We start from the raw sequence: 26,655 nt of genomic DNA, 5'->3' as shown, positions 1-26,655 counted from the left end.
ATTCCAGTTTGTTTTCATTCGAAAGAAATAAACAAAAAGTTTTCAATATGTTGTTCGGTGTTGTAGGATAGAAATAAAAAATAGACTTGCTTTCAGATTCTGTTTGTACAATTTATAGGCCTAGCCTAAGGGTGATTTTTAACGGCATTAACTAAAAATGTTGTGGTAAGTTGCAAGTCTTTTCATTTTGCATGAATTCGTTTCTGAAAAAAGTGATGTGATAATTGTTTGCAGGAGAAACTAATTCCGTAACGGCAACTAGACTTTGAGGAAAGGGGCATGCAATAATATTTATATCGTGCACAACACTATCAAGTTATGGTAGCCTATTTCATTTGGAAATGATTTAATTTGCAAGAAAAATAATCAGTTTCATTCATCAGTAATGTTTTACACCCGTAGCTTTTGTGCAAGATGGTTTGAGACGTTCTAAACAGAAAAGCCATCGAAATGGAATATCAAGTAAATAATGCTCAAACGCGTTTTACATAGGAGCATGTTGTGGGGTGCATATTGAGCCTCTGCAGTTTCCGTAATCACGTTGTTGAAATTACATAGGAAGAAACGTGCGCTTTGACATAGCCTACTAGAAGCAGCCTCTCTGGACGAATAAACAATATTTTTTCATTTGAAAATAGTTTTCACTGTCAAATCGCCATGTCTGACGCACAGGTTGTACCTGGCCAGTTTGACGACGCAGATGAATCTGAAAGGTTTGTATAGCTTAGGTAACAATTAGCTACCTAGCTGCCAGCATTTTGGAGTGTGGATTCTGGTGCTGCACTGTTGAATGTGCGCTAGCTAAGTAAGATAGCTTCTTGGTGATTTGTTACAGTCTTTTCAGTGATATTACTTAGCAACGGTCGTAGACGTAGCAAATACGTGGGGACAATGAGTTAGCTAAATTTAGCGATATGAATTACGGTCTAATATTTAGTGCTCTAAATATGTAGCACGTTACGCGCTTACTTCACTGCTGGAAAATAATAGACTATTGGAGGACATTTTCCCTTGTCTCCGTGCAGCGAGGAGTCCAGCTGTGACCTACCGACTGAAGAAATACCGGCGCTACAGGTGGAACTGAGCGGAGTGAACCTAAGTGCACAAGCTGAGGACCAAAGAGAGGAAGAGGAAGATGAAGATGAGGTGGATGATGATGATGACGACGACGAGTGGGATTGGAGTCAGAATGGGAGAGATTTGACCAAGCGCTACACAGCCCTGAGAACAGGCCTTAATCAACAGGTAACAGTTAAGGATGCCGTACAGTACATTGCATAGGACTATTATGGAGTGTATCATTTCAAAATAGAAGACTTTGTCATTAGGACAAAGATCAAACACAGCATGCAGTGTGATTTTGTTTAGATGAAACAATGCTGAAGGCGTTGGTTTGGTAAGCAAACAGTTGTGATATAGTTATTGACATACAGTGATTTTTGTTGTTTTGTAGGCAAATAAACAAAATCCCAGCAGCAAATCAGCGAAGATGTCTACCCCCACCGACAAGGCACTGAGGAAATTTGAGCATAAAATAAACCTTGGTGAGGCCAAGAATACTGCCAAATAGAACTTCAATAACCCTAACATTCAGTTTGCTAATGTTGCTGTACATACCGTTGCTATGATTTATTTTATTGTAAGTGTCTCTGGGTAAGAGCTTCTACAAAATTGAAGTAATTAAATAATGATGAAGTAGAAGTTAATGATATAGCAATGAGCAAAGATCTGCACAGCTTTATTTTAGAATCCAAGGCAATATGATGTGTTCCGGCAACACCACAATTAAATTAATTGAATAGAAACCAAGATCCGAATGATGAAAACAGTGCTTGATTTGAATTGGATTAAAAGCCATGGTAGAAGACCACATGGTCAACTGACACTGTAAACAATCAGAATAAACACATATTATTGTTCCGGCTCTGGAGTTTGTCCACACTACAATATTGACTGAAAATGCCGTTTTTGTGAAACTTAGGGGAAAGATTGTGGTAGTGATTACTAGCAGCAGTTGTCAGCAGTGATTGCTATGGAAGTGCAAGTATATCATGTCATTGCATACAGCTGTGACCTTGAGGAAATGCAACTTTGAATCCCATAATGCACTTTACCTAGACACAGGAGATGGTGGGACTGCGTCACTCATCAGAACACATTTGAACCACCTGTATTATCAGTCTGTTTCTTTGCCTTGTCTTCATCTCCTACCTGAGAACAAGTAGAGTATGGTGGGTTTTTATAACAATGAAGCACAACTTAGTCAAGCTTTCCTGCTTTCCCAGATAAACTGAACTATGCAGATTCTGTGATCAACAAAGTGACAGAGATGCAGAGGCAAAGGGAAGCAGACACGTATGTGAACAATTTAATGTTTTTCCTCAGTCTTGGTTTGCTCCGTGGGATGTCTTATCATACACTACTGGTGCCATTTGGTCTTAGAATCTGTTTGTTCTTTAGGTATCGAGTGAAAGACAAATCGGACAGGGCTACTGTGGAACAGGTTTGTATATGAATAATCCACAATTACTTTGAACTAATCTATAAAACAAAGTTAGACATAATAAAATCCTCTGTTTTTCATGATTTATTTTTCACCTTGGCCAGGTTTTGGACCCGAGGACGCGTATGATTCTGTTTAAGATGTTGAGCAGGGGAGTGTTCTCAGAAATCAATGGCTGCATCAGCACAGGCAAGGAGGCAAGTGTCCCCTTCACATCCTGTTATTCCTTTCTTTCAAGTCCATTTCAAGTCCAGCCACTGGAGAGCAATTGACATTAACCCTTTAAGGTGTAAATTTACAAATATGTTATTAAAATGTTCTTAACTGAACATGGTGATGCTAATGTAACAATCACCACTGGTAATTGAGATCTGTGGAGTTCTGGAACACTGGCTTAGAACTTTGGGTAAAAACATTCTAAAAAACCTTTTCTTGGCAGGGTTAAAAATGTATTTTAGAACAGTTTAAAATGGCGGGGCATTTTGGCTGTGAGCCTTAAACAGGGTAATGTTGCAAGAGACAAAAACAGTGGATTGTCTCCTGCAATATTGCCCTGACAAAGGCTCCCAGTCAAAACGTGTTTGCATTTTGAAGTGTTTTACAATAAATATATTTTTAACTTCCGTCAGTCTCCAAGATTGGCAAGTCCAGTATGGAATTAGGTCTTCACTGATTAACTAGTGGCATTTCAGTAGCCCAAAATAATTTTTTCCACAAGACTATTTGAGTCAGTAGGCCCCTGAATGAATGGCTTTCCTTACCCTGCTGTTTATGCCTCCCGCCCCCTTCCCCCCCGCCCCTCTCTGTATAGGCAAATGTTTACCATGCAACCACCGCTGGGGGAGAGAACAGGGCAATTAAAATCTACAAGACCTCTATTCTGCAGTTCAAGGATCGGGACAAGTACGTCAGCGGGGAGTTCAGGTGAGACGTGCATTGCTACGGCTTTATGCGTGCGCTTCTATTTTCTGTGAGTTTTAAAGCGCTGGATTAGTGCTGAGGCCTGACCAATGAGCACTGCCCATTTCGAATAGCGCTGAGAGAGTCTGTCCCCCAGGTTTCGTCACGGCTACTGCAAAGGAAACCCCAGGAAAATGGTGCGGACCTGGGCCGAGAAGGAAATGAGGAACCTGATCAGGTGAGCCTGCCAGAACTAACCTGGGAAAGTTTTACTCCTCCCGCATTAGCGTTCAGTGGTGGTTGAGTAAGCTAGCAAATCTGACAAAATAGTACAAAAAAAAAAAAAAATGTTTTACGTGCGTTTTGGTGTAGCGCTGTTTATAAGATGAGTGTAAATGAAATTCATGATTATGTACAAGAGCAGTAATGGGCTTGTCTGTTCTTTGAAAAAAGATGACTCCGAGGCATTAAGATGGCATGAGATGATTAAGATTTGTGTCCCAATTTAGGGTTTGTGATATGAAATGCCCATGGTATGTTGTGTAAAAAAAAGTTGAATGGAACAACTATTAACTTAATCACTGCTGAATATCAAAGATTTTTTGCAAAAGATTTGGGTTGTTATACATAGAGTATGATCCGTTTTATAAATGTTTTCTAAATTTCTACCTAGGTTTTCACAACCACCAGTGCTTAGTTAGTGACCAAATCAAGCCAGCCTGATTTTTACTAGATGATTTAAATTTTTGTCACATGTTGGCGTTGACTCTGGCACGAATACATTAACGGTTGGACGAATCAGTAAAAATTAAAATAAGCACAGCAGCCAACGCCATTTCAAAATGTCAAATGCAAAATTGAATTCATTTTACAAACTGTTTTGTGTAGAGTGTACTGCACTCATATCAAAGTTGGCACTTAGGCTGTCAATCTTGATTGAACCTGAACGTTAACATTTCACTGAGGGTGTGGGATAATCCAGTAGATCTGTTAGGAGGGAGGTGGCTATGTGGGAGTTTACAGTAATTTAATTTTTCAATACACTATACAGGGACATGTTTCATACTGCCATGGTTTTGCATCATAAAATTTGATTAAAATGAATTCTGGGCTTTTTTATTTTTTTTATGTCTTTTGTAAAGAGACTATTCAAATTCAGCCCTCAGAAAGTATTTCTCTGGTGGTACTTAAGGCCCAGATGATGAAGTGCCTGTTCATGGATTCATGTTTTTCGGAGAATTGTTAAATGTGCTCTTCAAACTGATTGATAAAGTAAACCTACGTTGATAAATTGCGGAATTTAAGCAGTACGGGTAAGTGCGCCAGGGAAATGTGTAATCATGATTAGACAGTGTTCATATGTAAATCCATTTGTGAATGAGGATAATCTGTGTGTCTGTGTGTGTGTGTGTGTGTGTGCGTGCGTGCGTGTGCGTGTGTGTGTGCGTGTGTCATCAGGCTGCAGACCGCCCAGATCCCCAGTCCGGAACCAATAATTCTCCGCAGCCATGTCCTCGTCATGGGTTTCATCGGCAAGAACGACATGTACGTATCTGTTGGAGCATTCTGGGACAGCACGCAAGCTTGTAAATGCATTATACTGTACAGCAGGCATACAGTGAAATCAGGTTAAGGCTAAGCCAGTCTGCATTTTGTTTGATCATTCGCGTTTCATTTATAAACTAAGTAGAAACAGCAATAGTTGTTTGACCAACAATAGAAAACCTACAGCTCCGATAAATCGTACCTTAAACCCACCTACTCTTAAGACATTAATCCTTTTTTGGCACTGAAGTGTGATCGTATTGGCGTTGTAACTCCAGGTTGTGGGATTGGTTGGGTCTGGAGGATGGCGGCGTGGTTTAGCGTAGCTGATGGTGTACGTGTTCTCCCGCCCCAGGCCGGCCCCGCTGCTGAAGAACGCGGTGCTGTCGGAGTCCAAGGCGCGGGAGCTGTACCTGCAGGTCATCCAGAACATGAGGAGGATGTACCAGGAGGCCCGGCTGGTTCACGCCGACCTCAGCGAGTTTAACATGCTGTCAGTTTAACCAGCCTCCCACACGCAGGAAGTTCCGGCGTAACCAAGTCTCGTCCGCCGCAGCGTGGCGTAGGGCTCACCGGCTCCGCTCTGTTTCTCTTTTTGAAGGTACCACAACGGCGACGCCTACATCATCGACGTGTCTCAGTCTGTGGAGCACGACCATCCGCACGCGTTAGAGTTCCTGCGCAAGGACTGCTCTAACGTCAACGGTGAGCACGACCACGGCCTGCAGGCCTGTTAGGGACCCTTCTCACCGGCCACGGTCATAGCGACCGCCTCCATTATTATCAGTGGGACATTTGTGCCTGAGAATGTGGAAACAAACCACAAACCTGTCATGGACACGCTGCCGCTGCTTGTCAGTTGCATTTTTTAAACATTCACCACTTGACGTAAAAATACACAACCACTCTGCTGCTTTAATTCTTTCCGTCTTTGTTGTTTTTGCAATCAGCTGCCGGTGATGTCATGCTGGTAATGTTGCCATAGAAACAGTTGGACACACCCTATGAGCAATCGTTACAGATACTGTAGCTAACAGCTTTTAGAAGCGGTTGAACCTGACCTGTGAGAATGGCACATTAGCCACGTGTGCTAAGAGCTTGGATGTTGACTCGGGACCAGAATGCCCCGTCCACAGAGGTATTTGTCAGGTGAATCTGATTGACCGATTGCTTTTGATTGATGTGTCCTCTCTCAGACTTTTTCGTGAAATACAACGTCGCAGTAATGACGGTCCGGGAGCTGTTTGAGTTTGTTACTGACCCCTCCATCACCGGTGACAACATCGACCAGTACTTGGAAAAGGTCAGGAGGATGGAACTTCCACTTTGGAGTAGACAGCAGAGCCTTAGTTACACTGTGTGTGTGTGTGTGTGTGTGTGTGTGTGCATGCGTGTGCATGTGTGTTTGATAATTGTCAACATTTGCAGCCAGTCTTGCACTGCCATGTTGCCATGTTAGTGTTAAGAATGTGTGATTTTTATTTTTCAGGCAATGGAGATAGCTTCAGACAGGACAGCAGAAGAAAGGTCAAATCAGGACAAAGTGGATGAAGAGGTAGAGGCTAATACAGAATTATCATGATGCAGGCTTCCAAATGAGCAGAGAACAAAACTAACTGTAGCACCAGCCTTAACCTTCGCTTCTGAGCATAACTCAAATCTTGCTTCGAGCCTAACACTAATCATATTCCTAACCCTACCGCTAATCCCAGCCAGAATAATACATAGCACCTCCCATCAGAGCTCAAGAGCACCATCACCTGTAGTCTTATTTATTAGGTGTCAAGAAAACACTGATATAGGATAGCATGCAATTCTTCACAGAATAGCTGTGTCTGAAATGTCATACACCTGAACTCTGCACTCCCAAACCCTACCTCCTATCAGTATGGGATGAACTCAATACCTTATGGTGATTTTTCAGCCCCCCCCAGGAATTACGAAGAAATTTGAACCCTGGGTGACAGAGTTAAGAGTTGGTCCGTTGCAAAAGTATTGTAGAGCTATCATAATCTGGCATCGCTAAAATTTGTTATACTTGATTTTATTAGCAAACGCCTTGATTCTCTTTCATTATTGAATGCTGTTTTTGAATGGCAGGTTTTCAAGAATGCCTACATCCCTCGCACGCTGACAGACGTAACGCACTACGAGCGCGACGTGGACGACATGATGAGGATGAAAGAGGAGGATACTTTGTTCGCCGCGCAGAACGACAACGTGAGTCTACGTGGGCACAGAACAGGGTGTGAACAGGCCTGGTGGGCTTCGTGCTGTGGGCTGGTCACTGAACCGCACCCCCTGGTCTGCCGGCTTATTCATAAAGGCCCAAAAGGTGCCGGCTTTAAAAGTAGAATGCTCACTATTACTATAGGTTTAAATTAATGTGGTGTTTTTGTCTGACAGATCCTGTACCAGACAGTCACAGGACTAAAGAAGGACTTATCTGGTGTGCAAACGGTAAGACTACTGCTAAGGCAAAGCCATTTTCTTCTGTCAAAATTTAAGCGTGCGATGCCTAAGTTAACCAGTCTTTCTGAAATGTGTTTTAAGCAACACCATGGAAGAATGGCATTGTCTCTGTGCCTGGGTTTTCTTGAAGGTTTGCTGTTGAACCGACCGTATAATTGCCCACTGCATTCTGGGATTTATGAGGCTTTTTTGTGGAGGGACTGTGGCCTGGATTCAGTCTGTATTCATCCGTGACTAATTAGACACCAGTGCTCTGCTCGCTGAACTGTGTTTTCAGAGGAAAGAAACCGAATATAATTATGACTTAAAATCAATTGTCCCTCTGCATCCCCATTCAGGTGCCGGCTCTGTTGGAGGACTGTGATGAGGAGGAGAGTTCGGGTTCTGAGGAAGAGGGAAGTGAGGGGTCTGAAACCGACGAGGAGTGCCCTAACAAGGATGGCGAGGAGGCGTCACAGATTGACAAGAAGGTCAGGCTCAACTCAGCAGGATGTGGAGGGGGGAGCACCTTTCAGCAAAATACAGAAAATTGATTTATTTTTTCATGACGTAAAAACTGTGTGATATTTATCCTGTTGAATGTGGGGTTAATACTGTTTGTAATTGAAGTCTCTGCTTGGGGTTGTTTTCTTTGGTTTCTGTGGTTAAACCTGCTGTTTGAACAGCACAAAGGCTCTTGAGTTTGATGCATGGCATTGCGCACCATCACACAATGTGGCCTGCTGTTATTTTTAGGAAAGAAAGAAATTGGCAAAAGACGCCCAAAGAGAGAAGAGGAAGAACAAGGTGCCAAAACATGTGAAGAAGCGTAAAGAGAAAGTGGCTAAAATGAAGAAAGGAAGATAGAGGGGGCAACAACCAAAGATCTCTGTGACTATTTAAAACTCCTCCACCCACAAGGGGGCACCATTCAACAGGCTTTTGGTTATCCTGTCACCAGTACACTCAAGACTTACAGACTTTTCTACAGAATCTAAGTGGTGTGGAATGTTGCTCCTGCCTAATTAAACAATGTGCAATGCGGTCAATGGCAGGCTCTTGCATAAGAATTGAATTGAACTGGAACTAGTGCATGTGATCCAATTGGAGGTCCTTGTCTTCACAGGAACTGTGACAACAAGATGTTGGCAGTTTATTATGATTTAGTCTGTGGGGAGGTTGGTAATACTCAAATTGCAAAATATTTTAAATTTGTGACAACATCGCTACTGCATCAAACACACTTTATTTAAATTGTCTTGACATGTTTGCAAAATGAGATTGATTGTGTGCTGTGGCTCAGCATAATGGAATAAATTTCCAGATTTTATTTGATGGTCCACTATGAAATGTTTGGTAAAATACTGATGAAATGCTCATATAACACTATTATTAATGAAAATGAACGTTCAAGACAGAGTACCTGGCAATCATTCTCATTGAAAGCAAATTCCCTTTGCCTAGAACATAAATTTTCATTTTGACTGGTGATCCTTTGATGTGAAACCTGAAATATTACCGCATAGTAACCTTGCTTATTGCAGTCTAAGCTTTTAATGCAGCTTTGCATAGAATTAAAGAACATTCATTAATGAAGCAAGTCATCAACTGCAACCGATGATTGACACAGCTGTTTATTTTTTCACATGAGATACTGCAATATACAAAAAAAACCCATTACCAGACAGTATGCAACATCTCTTGATTCCCAACTGTTGACTTCAACTTGTGGCCAGTAATTACACACCAACATTGGAAGGGATAATTGCGGCTGTCCTTGAACAGAAAAGGTGAATGGACAGGAATGACCTGTAAATTCTTACAGCTAAGATTCTGTCTCTGGTACATTTATATATTAATTCCTTCATATTTACTGAAAATGGTACAAACCTGTTATACAGTTTGTTTTAGGGTATATAGCATACTTGCTAAATAAAGTAAGTAAGGAGTAAGTATCTTACAATTCTTTGCCAACATTAAGTGTCCTATAATTGACTATAATTTGACTGAATTGCATTGTAGTGTGTATTTTGAAACTTTACTGCCCACCACACACGTATGTGAACTCAAAGCACAACAACATTTGTAGCTTATTTGTTACTCTGGAAATTTTTTAGGCAGTTACATACTCGTTCAGTCCCAATTGCACTAAATGGTATTCACTAAACGTAAAATAAAATATCTGCAAGCCAAGTAGTTTTTGTCAAAATTTCGGAAAGAGATCGGGTCTTTTCCTCTATGTCACAAATCACATGACAAAACATGAGAGTCCATTGTATACTGAACAGAAAGAGTATTTGATCCTTATCTGTCAAGGATTTTCAGTACTGGAGATGGAACAGTTTCCACTTAAGACTCCTTATGTACTCAACTGGAGTGGTAGAAGACGTATGACTCATTCCGCTATTTCTGTCCACAGTCAGCGAGTGGCCAAATCTCGGCATGAAAAAATAATGATAACTCACAGCAGGAAATGACATGAATTACACTTTGTGTGGTACGGGCTAACACAAATGTGTCTGTCCAGCTAATGCTGGGAAATTACACAATGCGGTGTGCATTAAAAGATAACAAAGATGGCTACTGTGCAGCATGATTAATGAGGCAGAAGGGACAGTAGTGAGTAGTCTTCCGTCACATTTATGAAAAAAAAAATCAAAAGCTAGTGTATCTGTGAATGAAGCAACAGTATGCATGTAAAAAAGGAAATAGATGGGTACTATGCCCCTCTCTGGTCATGGAGGAGTGTAGTGTGTGCCTCTAATGTTAGATGAATGGGCACTGCAATGAAGATAGATACGTGTGCTTTTTTTCCAGAATAAAAGTTCCTGCTACACCTTCCCACCAGGGCCATGTTACCCTGTGGGACAGTTCTGGGGGTCCGACCCTAGTTGAAACCCTCTATGTAGTTGGCGGGGAGCATGCCGGATTTGCCTGTCCTCTGCACCGTGCCGTACATCCAGCCCTCATCGATGGGCTGCACGTTAAAGATGACGTCACCATCCCGGAAGGACACCTCGTCGTGATCCTGTGCTGCATAGTCGTAAATGGCTCTGTACACTCTCTGCTGTAGGGAAACACCAGAAAGCCCCCTTTCAGTGCGCAATATTAAACAATAATATAAAAAAACAGGACATTTTGTCTTCAGATCTTCCCATGTCAATTTGGATGAAGTAAATATACAGCATCAAATTGTGGGTACCCATGCTGAACTCTCAGTGGCTTTCCCCATTGACAGAATTCATGGTGGTTATTTATTTAGCTGATTTTTCAGTAGGATTCGTGTATGATAATTCTGAGCATGGCAACACGCACCTGAGCGCCGCTGTAATCTCAGTTTAACACTGAGCTCAGATATGGGTGCATTGTGTTCAGAGATAAAGGTCAATGTGACTACAAGAATTAAATGAAGATTCCATAGTCACTGTTGTACACATCCATTATTAAATACTGACTGCATTAAGAGATGATACATTTTAAGAAACACCTCAGGATAAACTGGAAAGCAGAAGCGGCATTGCACATAGGAAGGAATCAGGAAGATCATGGGACAGGATGGGGGACAGGGACTCACCATGGGGGTAGGGTGTGGGGGGGATTGCACAGATCTCATAGAGGACATGCTGGTCTGGTGCATGTAGCCGTACCCCTGGGGGTGCGCACTGGGATGGTACGCTCCAGGCAGCACAGGGGCTTCAGTATGGACGGACAGACAGACGGAGAAATAGTGATTGGTATATCATGAGATTATTTACTTACAAAACCTTCAACAAGGTTATGATCACCCTGATCTACATTTTGAAGGAAGTGAAGCACAATTATTTATCTTCCGCAGGACAGAAGGGCTAATTTATTAAGACAGACTACAGAAACAGATATAATAAGCAACCTGACCTGACTAAAAGAAAGAGTACACAGATTAAACCAACTAAGCAAATATTTTATAAATCTATAAAACTACTTCTCAGCCAGAAAGCCAACTCACTTTTCCTTGAAAAAAATCTTTCTTGGCCCGAAAGCACAATGCATTCTCAAAACTCTGTGGATAATTTTGCGTATGCCTGCCAAATGTTGGTAAAAGGTTGGTGAAATTTCAGTCAAAGGTTGGTGAAAGGTTGGTAAAAGGTTAGTGAAATTTCAGTAAAAGGTTGATGAAATTTCAGTAAATGTTTGGTGAAAGGTTGGTGAAATTTCAGTAAAAGGTAGGTAATAGTTTGGTGAAAGTTCAGTAAAATGTTGCTAAGAAAAAGGACTCACCCACAATAACACCAGGCCTCCGGTCCACCTCCACCATGTGCGAGTGCATGCCCTTGTACGGGTCGCTCATCATCTGATGGTTCCTCCGCACCTGCTCGAAACTGGGTTCATCTGTCCCAGGAACAAACCCTCGCCCCTTCGTCCTCTCAAAATCCTCGTGGTATTTTGCCTGTTGGGGTTTTTTAAATTTATTTTTAGAGACGTTGGGCAAAAGAGCATGTGAATTGGTAGCTCTCATAAATGATACATTAACATCATGAGACATGAACATTAAGTTCTCAAATAGCTGTATAATAAAGTTGTGATAAATTATACAGCATTCAGGTGATCGGCTAGATAAATTAAACTGTATGGGTGGTAACAACCACACCCACACAAACACACACAACATGTGCACAGACACACACATAATGTAAGGATCGAGTGCATTTTTTTAAGGAAAAAACACCCACACAGAAAGTCAAGTATAGGGGGTGTATGGTATTTTATTAAGAAATGTTTTACCCATTTCTTCTCTTGACACTTCCTTCAGACCAATGTGATATTTATACTTTCTTTGCATTTTCTTCCTTTTGTCTGATTTTTCACTCTGTCCTTTCTCTGTTCCTCCTCTCCATCTCTTTCATTCTCTTCTACATCTCTTTTCTCTCTCCTTCTCCCTCTCCATAATTTTCTCCTCTTCTTGCATACTCTGTTGTAGATCATCCTCATTTAACTTCTGCTCTCAGACTGAGCCTCATTGTAATTCCTCAAATTATAACTTTAAATAAACCATCATAGTATACACTATTGCTGCTCCCAAGTTCCTGCTGTTCACAGTACATTACATGGCATTCACTTATCTACACAGACATACAATGTAGGAAAATGCCTCAACCTGATTTATATGAGTAATAGTGCCAGACCTGGCCAATAATATACCCCAGCAAATGTATGCAACAATATTAAGGCGCTAATGCAAATTAAGAGCAGCGCTCATTATCAAAATATCTTTTCTGGTGTGCTACTCCTTTTTTACCACAAGGCGGTGCTGTGAAACAGACAGCAATAATATACATGACAGGGATGGAACATGTCCAGTTCACTCAAGGTTAGTGGTTCATTTAAAGGAAAAAAGATCCTCATTCATAGGCAATGTACCACCTGGAGCATGAAAACCTGGCTGTTAAATTTTGGCAGAAAACGTGACTTTTCCAAAATATAACAATCCCAAGTTGTGTCTCATAAAACTACCCAAACCATATCTGTGAAATACTCATATCTAAGTTACTTCACACAGACATTTACAAGGATGCCCCCTAGGGTTTTGAAAATAAAAATATATTTCTAAATAATCTAGTGGCTCAACATGGACAATTAAAAATGGCCACAGTGTGCTGTACATTACAAACAGATAGGGATGCATCAATATGTATGCCAATCAATATTGTGTCTCAAGTAGTTATTAGAGGGGCACTAGTGGTGATGGGGCTGATGTGTACAGAACCTGCATCATAGCTAGCCAACATGTCCTTCAGTAACCTTTGGTTCATACTACACATACTTACTGCTGTTCTTATACCCACTCACTGCTAAGTGAGGATGTGTTATCTCTGCAGTGGCAACAAAATGCCTATCAGCCAAGAATAAAAAAATAAAAAAATATGTCCTGCCTAATTACTGTAACTTCAGGCTACATCATTACGTGTCTCTAAGGGCAACTCGAGCCTTTGTTTTCATCTCTGTCATGCATAATACTAATAGATTTAAGATTGAAATGGAACAGCTAGACCTCACCAATATGCACGGAAGGTAAATGTTGACATTCACACTGAATGCTAAATTTGAGAGACAGAAACAGAAGGGAGAATTTCATTTGTGTTGAGGGTAATTGACAATATGTAAAAATATCTTAATGTGTTTTCACAAGGCTCCAGCAGGGAGTCCTGTGTTGTGAAGACTCATTTGATTTTCGCTGAGTCACAATGCTGCTTGGCAAACATACAATGTTTTTACAGGCAAAATACAGAATACTGAAGGGAAGGTTCTCTGATATTGCTTTTCCCTTCCCCTTTCACGGCGATCAGGAGTATGAGCTTATCTTTATACCTTATTACTGCCATTGCATTGATACCAGCATTTAAGTACTGTACAGCACCCCCTCAAGGCTTGGAGACGTTAGGATAAGCAAACATTTTCTTCATGGTAAGAACCACAGACTGTAGACGAGCTAACTGAAAACTGTGTGGAAACCACGGAGCCAGGGGGTCGCGGGGGGCGCCCAGCATGTATTGGGTGAGAGGCACATGATAGGCCAGCAATCTATCACAGTGGCTGTTGTGTGACAGCATACAATTTTCATAATTCTGGGAGAAGTATAATTGCCGCAGTTAGGAATTATAATGTGTGCCCCTGCATCAGAATGGAGCGGTGGTGATGGAGGCAGTGACCCAAGTACTCCTCTACACTGTTACTGGACCCATGCCAGCCACAGTGAGAATGTATGAGGTGACATCCAAGGCTCCAGACCCTTCCAGAAGGCTGCAGATTTATCTCTGAAAGTAACGGGTGGTGGCTGACTGCTGGAGTTCCAATCACTGTCCAAGGGGAATGTATAATGTATATGCACACACACACTTCCAGAACTTCAACTAAGGAGCCTCTTATTATAATAATAATAATAATAATTATTATTATTATTATTATTATTATTATTATTAATATCATTATTAGTATTAGTATTATTATATTTTTCCATCTCTCCGATTCAGGTGAGAAGATACTGTCCCCAAACATAAATTATTGTCTACTGTCGAAATAGAGTCACTCTAAAGCAATTGGCAGCTTGGTTGTGTGAATTAAATGCACTGTAGAGAAGGATAGCATGTGGAGAGAAATTTTTAAAACTTGGAAGGAGCTCCATGACATTAGACAGAGGTCAAGTGCAGCATAAAAGCATAGTATTGATCGGCATTAGTTCTGAGATACAGCCTTTCTTCACATTTGAATTTACACTGCATTTTACATTCAGCAGACACTCTTATCCACAGCGACTTACACTGCCTACATTCCTTTCTCATTTGTGCAGCTGGCTGACAAGGGAACAACACTACTTCCCCATCGCCAGGCATATTGCTGACTTCATCCTTTTCCTGTCCGACACACCCTCCTGCAGGTCTGATAAACAGAATCTGTAGCAATACACCCCTCCCCCCCACCCCCACCCATCAACAGACAGGCATGACAAAGCTGGTCTGTGGCCCACAGCACGAACAGCCCATCTATCACTTGACACATTCGTGATAATTCGCTTGCATATATATAGATACATAAGTTTAAAGAGAGGCATGACACTCTTGTATGGAAAATATATCTCTAGACCAAAATGTCATGTATGTTATCCAATAAACTAAAGATGTATTTTCCATATGAGAGTGCCTCACTGTACCCTTATTAGTTGCTATATTTAAGGGTGCAACCTGATTGTTGCTGGGGCATGGATTATTTCTCCCACTTGTATATATAAATACATACTCAGCATCCTTTCCTTCCTTTCAGTGGGCATGAGTAGGTGACTCTGCAGGGCACCCAGCTCCCCGGGACACCGTGGAAACACAGCTGGGACTCACAAGCAGACGCAAAGGTGAGGGAGTCAGAGCCGAGCGGCGAGCGGCGCTCCCGCATTAATGGCGACAGAGCGGCAGTGGGCCGACAGAGCGGCGGTGGGCTGACAGAGCAGCGGTGGGCTGACAGAGCGGCGGTGGGCTGACAGAGCGGCGGTGGGCTGACAGAGCGGCGGTGGCGGTGGGCCGACAGAGTGGCGGTAGGCTGACAGAGCGGCGGTGGGCTGACAGAGCGGCGGTGGGCTGACAGAGCGGCGGTGGCGGTGGGCCGACAGAGCGGCGGTGGGCTGACAGAGCGGCGGTGGGCTGACAGAGCGGCGGTGGGCTGACAGAGCGGCGGTGGCGGTGGGCCGACAGAGTGGCGGTAGGCTGACAGAGCGGCGGTGGGCTGACTCAGCTGTCCCTCCGCAGAGTGACACACCGGGGACTCTGTGCAGGCACACAGGTCACTAATGAACGCTTTCAGAACTCCATCAGTACAGCGCAGCCCAGTCCAGTTTTGAGTCACTACTACTTGCGATATTCTGTGCAAATCTGAAATGACCGCCAGCCGTTGTAAGAAATACCAATGTCATTTCTTACTTGTACAGACGGCCCACCATCAGAATGTGAGCACAAATATCTACACCAAAAGGACCAGGACAGGGTCTCAGATAGCAGGCCAGGCAATAGAGCTGACTCATTCCTACTGCTGACCTTTCAAAAGTCCTGATCTTTACCCTGTCAGATATTATGCTCACTTCACCTCATAAATAGGTTGCAGCTTCTACTTCATGTTTCAACACACTTATTCATTTCTTTATGCAAAATAAAATATATGTTTTTGCATATTTTTAAATCAAAAGGAACCACAGAATACCCTGGAGAGGTAATTGATTTGTGCAAATGCAATCTAAAATAGTTGTTTGTTTTATGTATAATACAAAGAGAAATGCTTCAGTGCTTATGAGCTTTATTTGGGAAAATTTGGGAGTTATGGCTCAATATTTTGTGTCCCTCCAAAAAATTAGGTCATGGAGAGTGACACACCCCTCTCACTCTGATAAAAAATGAGCCCATAAAATAACAGTGAGTCTCAAGGCTGATGCTTACATGGCTTTCAGCTCTGGCTGGGCATCCTCTGACTGTCCTTCATCTTTCATTACGCTTTTCAAAAACAAAAAACAAAAATCCCCCAAAAAATAAAAACGTTTGGCTACTTAAAGCATAAGATGCATCCCTGGCAGACAATGATAGTGCAGTTCTTATTGTTCTGGAATGTTCAGGCACTGCTGCTCCATCTGGGATAAGGGAGCTTAGAAAGGATAAAAGAACTGGTGCACCACTCTCAGCATCGCACCGCCCCAAATGTTCCAAAACTGCACTGCCACCTCTATCACTCACGCGATATTGAGCTGAAATTGAACAATCTCACTAAGAAATGTAAGGAAGAAAGTTTTATCACAATAATGTATGTAATTTGGAATTTTATCTGCATTTTAATGAATGAAAAAATGAGTGATAGAAAAGTGCACTCGTCTGTTTACAGAGACCAGCAAGGGAGATTGTGACTGATTTCTTTTCCGGATGGTCATCCATCATTACACAAACTAACTGAGGTTTCATTGAGAAATGCAGGCTCTTCACTTTCCTGTAGTAAAACACAGCACAGTAATGCATACAGTCAGGATGTTGTGGCTTGATGATCAAGCTTTAGGGGTGCCCTAGTTTTTCATGGTGATGCGTATTGAGAGTGGCATCTCTGCCTGCAGGAGGCTTAGGTTGTGTTACAGGATACTAGTGCTGAGCTGCATCACTAAGCATTCAGTCCTGGCAGCATCCTCACAAATCTACAAGCGCCATTTTAATACTCCTTATTATTCTGTGTGTGCACTTGTGTATGCTCGTGTGAGCACATGTGTGTGCATTTGTGTATGCATGCATATATGCATGTGTGTATGTGTGTGTGCATGTGTGTGATATGTTTCATTGTTGAACTACTGACCCTTACTTACAATTGGATAACTATGCTCACACAACAGGGTGGTTTATTTGGTAAAATATTTACACTTAAGCTTATTATGAACCACTACATTAATGAAGATGCTGTATTGTCAGCAAAATGGGCCATTAAAACCACGACATTCCCATTTCTTCTTTTCGATTATAATATGTAACCATAGAAATACATACAAATATTGAAACCCTATCATTTTTGAATAAAATAAAATCCATCCCACTGGAAAGGTCTCTTTAGAAAAGGAAACAGAGACTAACCTATCTAGTCGTATATTAAACCATTTATTGAACATAGAGGAACCTGAGGAGCGGGGTAATGCCATCATTAAAGCCAGGACTCTTCGCACTGCTGATCTCCATGTTGTGAGTGAGTTGTAGCAAGGCTGGCTTCATGGGTTTCTGTGTCTTTCTGTTTGGCAATGCCCAGTTTCTCTAAACAGGGACTCGTCTATATATGCCATTCAGAGATTAAGAATGTTCACCAATGTGATGCTACTGTAGCAAATTTCACCGTAAATTCCTAAGATCTGAAAAATAATTTTTGTCCCCTGGAGGGGACATGAGTTTCTTGTCTCAATAATCATACCATGCTGAGAACCTACACTACAACGAATATTCGGTAAAAATAAAGTAATATTTTTGAATTTTTTTCACGGCAACTTGTTTCTGTCATCCAAGAAATTTACATGAACAAAACAAAACAAACTTTCTTTCTGCCGGGTCTCCTATGGGTAATGTTTCACTGTATGACAAAACATGCTGTGCTGTAAAATCCGTCTGACTTCCCGTATTCTGTGTGCATGTGTTTGGTGGCTAGACTCAAATAAAGACTCAAATGGAGGATCCGGCCTTTGAAAAAAAACACAGGAAATGGTGGAGAAAGCGAGTGGCAATGCATCATTAGCACTGTTATTATTTTAGATCTAAGCCAGGATGGGCTGATTAGCCTAGCGTCACCAGCAAAATATCCAGAAGGAATAAAATAAAAGCATAAACAATTACACAACCAAAATAGTTGGCTATCCAAGTACATAATAATTTAAGAGCTAAATGTCGCATCAAAATGGGAGTTTAGAAGTCACATTTTCAGGCTCGAAACAGATTTTTACAGATATTCACACAATATAAAGGATCACCAAGAACAAGAGTCACCAGCGACACACTATTTAATTCCTCCCAATGAATATACACTGATGTGATAAGCAGCGCAGCAGAGATAAGGGACGGCTACGCTCCATTTAGCTCAGCAATGACAGATGCGCACTCGCGCTGGGAAACCCTTGGATGCCTTGGCATGAATGAATCCAGGCGTGGGTGCCTGTCCCGCTGCAGCAGGGGCCCGCAGACAGAAGGGATCTGATGAGTCTCACCGCCGTCCTCCTTCCCAAACAAAGCAAACATAAGGCAGCCCTTTAAAACCATTGAACCCTGGGATTGTGCTTGGTTGGACACGTCATTTATGGCCAGCCCTTATAGTTTACCCGTGCCCAGCATCCCCATTGCTTCCACTGTTTCCTGAACAGGCCCTCTCAATGCAAGGACACACAATTCTGCTTCTGAAAAGGAAGTCTGCGTGACTCACTCTGGAAAAGATCATCTACTAAATGCTGAAATGTAAACGCAAATATATTGATGTATACATACACATATAAGCACTGATTGGTAGATTAAAGTGAGGCAAAATTCAAACAGGCTCTCTAATTTAAGCTCAGCACTATGACACCTCATTTGACTTAACAAGGCCTTGATTGAGTACCATGATTAGTGAATTAGTTAAATTAGGCGTCATAGTGCTGAGCTAAAGCAAAAACCTGCACCCACATTGGAATAGGATATGATTGGACACCCCTGCTCTAACTCATAAGAGATACAGCATAAAAAAGCATTGTGGCTCAGAAGACACACCTGAAAGGCAGACTAGCAGTCAGTCTGACCCCCCCAGCCAATTTCAGAGCTGCAGCTCTGCTGATCTCTCTGCCCCAGAGGATCATGGGTCTCTCTCCTCATCCCCAGCAGACTCAGCCACCCCTGCTGGATGCCTCAAAGGCACATAAATGAAGTACAGAAAGTTCCATTATTCTCTCAAATCCATTTCAGGTGGTGAGAGCAGTGGGTTGTGTAAAGATTAAATATTGATTCTGTGCCTTCTTTTTTTGTAGTCAACTGCCGAATATCTCACCTTTCCCTGGTCTTCTCCTCCTAAAGTCAGATCAGCAGCTGTTATCTGGGTCTTTCGGTAGATGCCGGTTTGTTTCTACCTGGCCCAGGACTACGATTCACAGACACAGGGATCAGTGACCGAGGTGGAGTGAGTTAGCCAAGATGTGTGCTGACCTTCAAGAGCCTTCCCTTCAAGGTCAACTACCCACAGTGCCATGTGTTTGTGCACAGACAGCCAATGAGGGCAAGCAGCAGGTGGGTAACCCTGTCAACACCACTGAGCATCTTGCTTATCTTAGCATTTGACCTAAGTAAGTACTTAATTAGTTATTTGCTTCAGTACCTAGCCAACTGTACTAACGGATACAGTGCAAGTTACCTGAAATAAGGGTATCGGCAAAGTAAACAACCGACACCCCTGCAGAATGAAGCAGCTAGCAGGGCAGAAAACTTTATGTGCCCTGGACACATTGTGCCGTTCTGCTCACCGCAAAGATCACGTCCAGATCCAATTAACAATATTAACAACTCAATATGAATCCCCAGTACGTTACATTCCAATTAAATTTGAAGGTGACAGATTTGGACGGGCAAGCTGCCCTTGGCTGACTGCAGACAGTCATATCTGAGAGACGGGGACCATAAGACCATATCCGTTCTGTTTCCCAGGAGGCCCACATTCCCTCTCTTAAATACAGAGAAAATGCCAAATACTTAAATATGGATTTAAATCCACCACATCTGGCCTATGGCACACACGCTGTGCTTGGAGGGGTGGGGGTGCGAAGAATGGTTGTCGCATCTCAGGTTATTTCCAAGGCCTGCCATCCACTGGAGCCCGGCAAACTCCCACGGAAACTGTCAGGGCACCGAGGGGGAAGCCCCATGGGGACACGCCTCATTTCCTGCCCTGTGGTTGCCAGGTGATGCTCGTGGTGAGGCCACGGGCGTGCGAGACAAAGCGCAGACTGTGGCGGGCCGGCACAATGGTGGCGGCAGGAATGCGGCCTGTCTGGAGTGAGGCAGAGACACTGACAAAGCTCTTGGCCAATGCTGTCAACAGCCTTCCCCTCTCATTTAGCTCTGAATAGGGAAACGCCAAAAGACACAAATCCTCCTCTCTTACAGCGTGGCGCCCAGGAATTTGTGCCCCCACAGCGCCCTATTTTGCCCTTATTATGGCTTTCCCTGTCAGGAGTCACCATCACTGAAGCCTATTGGATGTAAGGGTATCTGCCCGTCAGATTTCCCAAACATCACACCTCACCTGACCTGGGACAGGACAGCGAGACCCACCACCAATGGAATACTCCAGAATAACTTCATATACCATTCTGTTGCTACAGGACCATAAGCTGTTCAACAGTATATTTATTAATGAAATACTGTACATAAAATATGATAAAATAGCCACCCTGTTTCTCACGTAGATAGTTTAAAAGGCATTAAACCATGTGGTAATTTAACACCATTTCCAATGTCCTGTTATCAAATATATATTTCATTACGAAATCTTTCATTGTTCAACCAAAACAGCCAAACTAGCAAAGAGAGCCTTTTTCTCCCATAATTTCCTCTGTTCATGCATAAGACACTGGTAGAACACTGACTGATGGGATTAAGGAGAAAATTAAGGAGTAAATGAGGACAAGAATTTATACCAGAAACTATCAGGATCTAGAAACTCTCTAATTATCCTGGAAAGATAGAAAAGGCCTAGAAAGCCAATGGAACTATTTTTAAAAAACAAAACAAAGAAAAAAAAACTGAAAAGAAAAAGTCCAGTTTCAAATACAGTTAAATTAATTAAATTAGAGTATTTGTTAATAATTAGTAAAACAATTTTTACTTTAAACATTTTCATCAAAAGTTTAAAGGCAGTAGTTGGCTGATGGGGAAAGGCTCATAAATATCCTTAATTATGATGCCCGTTTGCCTCATGACTGACTCTGTAATTAGGACAGACTTAGAGACGCATCTGGGATATTTTAGATCACAAACAGATTGTAATTATGCACATTGTAGGGCAAATTAATTGTTGTATAACCAGGAGTGGGAATTTGAAAAAAGGGCATTTTGCCAATGGCTTCCATTTTTCCAGCATGCGCTTCTATTTCCACTCTTTGTCCATTAGATAAATTTATGTGAAGAAATGGAAGACAGTGGGTGAGTTCACGACCTGTAAAGTTACATGTTCACCTCACTCCTTTCTACCTTGTTCATTTCTATGGTCAGGGCCAGGGACCTGGAAGAATCCCAGCTGGCGAGCTCTAGTGATGAGGAAACAAGGTGAACACTGTGTGGAGCTGTCAATCACTGACTTCTCAGGCAATCCAAACTCGCTTCACAACAAAGCAGAATTACTGCATCAAATCAGTTAGTTACTGGTAGCGTACTGGTAGCGGCTCAATGTTGTGTCCCGATGCCTCGTTCATCCGTCAGTAGAAAGTGCCTCTCTTCTCTAGAGTAAAAGACAGGCGAGCCAGCTAAATGTGGAACAAAGCAAGGGAACTGCTGGAGGGGCCTTAATAAGTTTGACTGGCACAACAGTAATCGGCTGCTTAAACTCTGATGACACCAGTTTCTTTGATAAAACACTCCTGAGTCATATGTCCCCGCAAATCGACCACTGCAAGTTAACCTGGCTCTCTCTCAGCACAGGGAAATCAACAATTTTAGGTATTGAATACAGGCACTAAAAATACATATTTCTCTATACTTCAGGCAGTTCTCCTGGCAGGGCAATATTGAAGGATCTTATGGTGCTTGAACTTTGCTGTGGATGATTGCCTGCTGCTCGCCGTGCCTTTAGACTACGCTGAAAAAGTCTCCAGTCCCCTTCAAATAAATCAGCCCGCATTAGATGAATGCAGTCTTTGTTTCCATAAAGACTCACTGAGTATCAAAGCTCCCTGAAACTTTATTTGTGTAACACACAGCGTGATTTTGCTGTGAACGGTATCTAAAATGGAATTGCAAGGCTCGGTGCAGACTTCTGGAGTGGTCTGGCTGAAATGATTTATCAGCATGGAGTCTGCGGTCTTCAGAAATGCTTCATAATTATAGAATTTTTTCTAGCGAGCAGTGGAGATATCTGTGATAAGAGTGTTCATTCAGCGTGAAGAAAACCCACGTCTTGACTCCCCTCCAATTACCGATCAGTTCCAGTATATGCAGGATCATGGTGCTGTGGGGATAGTGTGAGGAGAATTCTCCTTCAGCTGAGATACTTTTCTCTACATTTGATAATAAGTTTGCAAACATCTAGCGCTCAGTCATCAGCCCAGATCAACGTCAGGCCAAATATGGTCTCTGCTCCTCGCTGTGAAATAATGCTTCAAATGCACAGCAAAGGCTGCAAATTATAGAGCTTCAGCAGAAATGAATTTTCACCACCCAATTTCAGCTTAGTGGGAGTTATGAAGATGGGTGGAGGCCAGTCCCACACAATGGTGTTTGTGCCTCCTCATCTGCTAGAAATATAAAGATTATAGTAGGTGAAATTCTCTGATTCAAGTGTGATTAATCATGCTCCAAAAGTCAAGCCAGACCAAGCACAGTGGGCAAGTAAAAGGTGTTCATGTAGCAACTACACCTGTAATTAGGTAAATCACTAAGTACCCAAGGAAACTAACTGAAGAAAATGAATTCTTACTGGGTTACATGGTCATCATTACCCCCATCATATAAAGTGTTTTTTTTTTAAGTTTTACATTTTTAAAAAAGGATAGTTCACTTTGGAAAAATGGAGGCTTAGAGCAAAGCCACTGTAAAGTAGTTGTGCAAGTTACTTTGGAGCTAAATTAAGAGCTGTTTTTAGTCAAGAACCCAAAGTGCATGTACACCAGCTATTGTAAAGCCAGCTGGTTGTCAGAAACTTCTTTAGGTATGTAAAATATATTTCACTGTACAGAAAACTATCTGGGAAAATCTAAGAAACGTATGCTAACACAATACTGAAAGCTGACTTTATTGTAAAGCTCTGAACAGCCAATATATATGAAAAGGTTCAGTTCCCCCTACAGTATCAACTCCAAAAGAATCAGACCATCCAATCAACACTAGGAAGCTCCAAATGATCCAAGGAAGCACCCAATCAAATGAAGGAGACCTTAACTATACAATCAACATGAATAAACCCTGACCGTCCAATCAATTTTAAGCGTCTCTGACTTCGCAATCAAAAGTAAAGAGGCTCTTGTCATTCAGTCAACAAAAAGAGTTTTCCTCTCTAAGTCCTGTTTTTTTTCTTTCATTTTTTCAGCTGCAGTGCCCATCAGTTCTTTATGGCTACACACAGACATTCATTAAAATACATCACAGCTGCGGAATGAATAAAATATGTGCATATGCCCATACATAAATCCAAATGTAACAAACACAAGGAAAAATACAAATCAATGCATAAGAGAACACATATAAATCAATTACACAGATAAAATGTATTCAACTGATCTTGACGCATTGCTTAACAAATAAAATTCTGTTCTCGATTCACCAGCATTTTTTTTATCCCACAGTCTGCTTCTTGTTGCGATCTAAGCTCATGCCCTTAGATCAGCACATGTGACAAGCCAGTGTATATATAAAAATAGGGATAATAATAAATGTGTATAGTTTGGCAAGAGGAATGAAGGAGTGAAGGTGTGTTGTGACTGACTGAGTGATCCAACAGTTCTTCTGGAGTTTGTGCCATTACAATGCAATGCACCAGAATTACCGTGATCTGCAAGAACACTGTTTAGCGTGTGGGTGAAGCCTTTCTGCTGCCACTCTATCGCAGATTTCTCTCGCCAGGTAGAGAATCAAGGGAAGAATAAAATGTCTCTAGGAAGAGGGGAAAACTGAAGGCAGAGCACAGAGAACCTGCGAAAAAAGAAATAAGCACAAGGCTGTGGTTTTGTATCAATCAACCTGCTGCTTTTTTATCCCTTTGTTCGCTGAGCCTCAGCAGATAAGGCTGTGTGGAGGTGACTTTATAAGCTGAACTATCAGTGATCTGTGGAAAACAGCTCGCACCCCAGCTAGGAGTAAGCACTGAAAGTGACTCTACCTCCGGTGTTCGAACAGACACTCTGCCTTCTGAATAACCCTCCGGGGATGGTGGAGTAAAAACTAATGCTCCGTGGACTGGGGAACATACCGTCAGAGCGAGTCGAACTTGCTGAGAAACAGCATCCAGTGAGCCTCAGTATGACTAACCTACAGATACGTGGGGGGGGGTGGGCTGTGGAAACGTAGCAGGGGGGACGGGGTACTGCCTGCATATTACGGTGAATGAAAATCAAGTTTGGAGCAAGGTGCTGTGAGCCGCAGATCTGCATTAGCACCCAGCGGGACGTTAGTGGCTGATGACACAGGGCAGCCATCTGTCTGTTTGTTTAAAACCACCAACTCAACACGAGCAAGGGGAGCAAATCTGCACACAACAGACTCACAATATTCAACACGGGAAAAAAACACCCTGCTATTCCCGTCAGTAAATAAAGGTTGTTTTCTGCTTCTCACAGTCATGGCGCTACTGATGTGCCACAATGCTGGTTCAACAGTATCCTTTTGCAAAAGATATACAATGTGCAGGATTTTATTACCTTTCCTTTGACAGCAACAATATAGAGAAAAGAGAACTGCTTTTATAAATACCATATTTCAAATAATTCATTCAAATATATATTTATAGAGAGAGACAGAGGAACAGAAAGGGGGAGGGGGAGGAGGGAGGAGGGAGAGAGAGAGAGAGAGGGAGAGAGAGAGAGAGAGAGTCTCCCTACTCCCAATGTTTATTAACCTTTGAGGGTGGGTGTTTCCAGAGAGGGATCTGGTCCCAGCCAGAAATGTCACACCAGAGAATAGTTACCGGGGGTAACGGCAGAGGGAGGGAGAAGGAATGTTTTTGGCACGGTCACAAAGCACTCCACGGGCAAACAGAGAGAACAACACCACCACTACCGTGCACCAAACGTCCCCTCCCATAAACAGCACTGCAGAATCCACCCCACCCCGCAGAGGAACGAGACTCCGGGCCCTCCGCCGCCAACCCTGAACAATTAGGTCTGCTCCATATCTTCAAAACATCTGTTTCGCCGTGTCCGTCTGACGTCTGTCTTGGCTGGAATAGAAAATTACGGAGTTGGTTGCATCTAAAAGCAGGGTGGGCCTAGGCTTACGCTGCCCACCCACAGACCTCATTCATGGCCATCTTGACAGGCACTGAATAACAGAGTAGTAAGGAATCCTGGGTCTAGAGATGCTAAATACATATGCTAAGCCAATTAGTGGGGTTGGGTGTGCAGTGTGGCGAAAATGTGGAAGAGATGAACCCATAGAGAGCAGTTCCACAAAGACCTACCACAGAAACAGCCCCATATTTACAGGCAGGCTGCTGCATAAAAATGGAAAACCACGACTCAAAACATGCAAATCACTGATGCTGGTGCTGTTGCATTTCTCCTTGTTTGCTAACTTGTTTCGGAAATGTTCCGATGTTATACATGACACTGCGTGAATTTAGAGTTTCTTTACACCTTTCCCATCCTTGAATGAAAAAATTATAAACACCATATCAAAAAGCACTGAAACGTCTTCTCTGGGGTTTCAAAAGAGAAATGAATTAACAGTACCGATTTTACAACCTGAATTTGGGCTCAGTTTATTTGCAAAATACCCTGAAGACCTGCAAGGATTTAATCAAACTATGAAATCACTGTGAACAAGCAAGCAACCTCAGTAGAGATCAGTGTATTGGGGCTTTCATGTCACCATCCTTGTTTGCGCACATTAATTCGGGTGAATACTGTTGACAAGCACAGTTCAAATACAGACAGAGCGTGTGCAGATGTTTTCAAGCTTCTCCCTCCGTGACGCTAACAGGATGCTCTGCATTCCTGATGGGCTCTTCCGCCCGTCAGAGTCTGCGCTCCTGCCGAATTCACACGGGGGAATTCGAGCTTCCCCCTCCTCCTCGCGTCCAAGTTAATTACCTCCCCGACTGCTTTGTCAAGTGGGGGTTTACCTAATCAAATAATGGACTGCTCTTTGAGAAAGGCCAACATCGCCCCCCTCTTCCTCCCCCTCCATCTCCTAACCCACACAGGCGCTAAATTAATTAACTGTTGAGGATGTTACATGTACTGGTGTGTGAATAATGCGATTTCACGACCACGGAAGCAGGGATGGTTATGGTCTGATTACCTGATGAAGCACTGGGATGCCCATCACTCTGGGAAGGGTCTCAAACCT

The 26,655-nt window shown here is 42.5% G+C and overlaps 2 protein-coding genes and 1 long non-coding RNA gene across 4 annotated transcripts in view; 1 reads left to right on the top strand and 2 right to left on the bottom strand.

Annotated features, from left to right (window-relative positions):
* The first annotated feature begins 532 nt into the window (after window positions 1-532).
* On the top strand, window positions 533-9,013 carry riok1 (RIO kinase 1 (yeast)). Its single transcript, XM_035429719.1, has 17 exons — window positions 533-713; window positions 1,026-1,245; window positions 1,454-1,544; window positions 2,286-2,355; window positions 2,461-2,503; window positions 2,608-2,700; window positions 3,315-3,427; window positions 3,561-3,641; window positions 4,862-4,948; window positions 5,304-5,441; window positions 5,550-5,653; window positions 6,145-6,251; window positions 6,438-6,503; window positions 7,049-7,168; window positions 7,355-7,408; window positions 7,759-7,890; window positions 8,156-9,013. Exons 1-17 carry the CDS (start codon window positions 658-660, stop codon window positions 8,264-8,266), a joined length of 1,686 nt encoding a protein of 561 aa, XP_035285610.1. The 5' UTR covers window positions 533-657; the 3' UTR covers window positions 8,267-9,013.
* A 2-nt stretch (window positions 9,014-9,015) lies between these two features.
* The window catches only part of nebl (nebulette), a 54,640-nt gene continuing 37,000 nt past the window's right edge, over window positions 9,016-26,655 (bottom strand). Inside the window, exons 5-7 of one of the 2 annotated variants that reach the window (XM_035429721.1) lie at window positions 11,657-11,825; window positions 10,974-11,092; window positions 9,016-10,463 (exon numbers count right to left, since the gene is read on the bottom strand). In XM_035429721.1, coding sequence (XP_035285612.1) covers window positions 10,287-10,463; window positions 10,974-11,092; window positions 11,657-11,825 — 465 coding nt within the window. In that variant the 3' untranslated portion in view covers window positions 9,016-10,286. Of the gene's footprint in view, window positions 10,467-10,973; window positions 11,093-11,656; window positions 11,826-26,655 lie in introns of both variants that reach the window. The other variant, XM_035429720.1, reaches the window with a different exon arrangement.
* On the bottom strand, window positions 11,860-15,423 carry LOC118233783. The gene is made up of 2 exons (XR_004766566.1): window positions 14,860-15,423; window positions 11,860-14,826 (listed from the first exon to the last, which is right to left on the bottom strand). It is a non-coding gene; the product is annotated as an uncharacterized LOC118233783 (long non-coding RNA).

This window comes from Anguilla anguilla, chromosome 8 (genome assembly GCF_013347855.1).
Source record: "Anguilla anguilla isolate fAngAng1 chromosome 8, fAngAng1.pri, whole genome shotgun sequence".
Classification (NCBI taxonomy): Eukaryota; Metazoa; Chordata; class Actinopteri; order Anguilliformes; family Anguillidae; genus Anguilla; species Anguilla anguilla.
The sequence above is the reverse complement of the archived record's forward strand: the minus strand, read 5'-3'. Positions and strand labels throughout refer to the sequence as shown.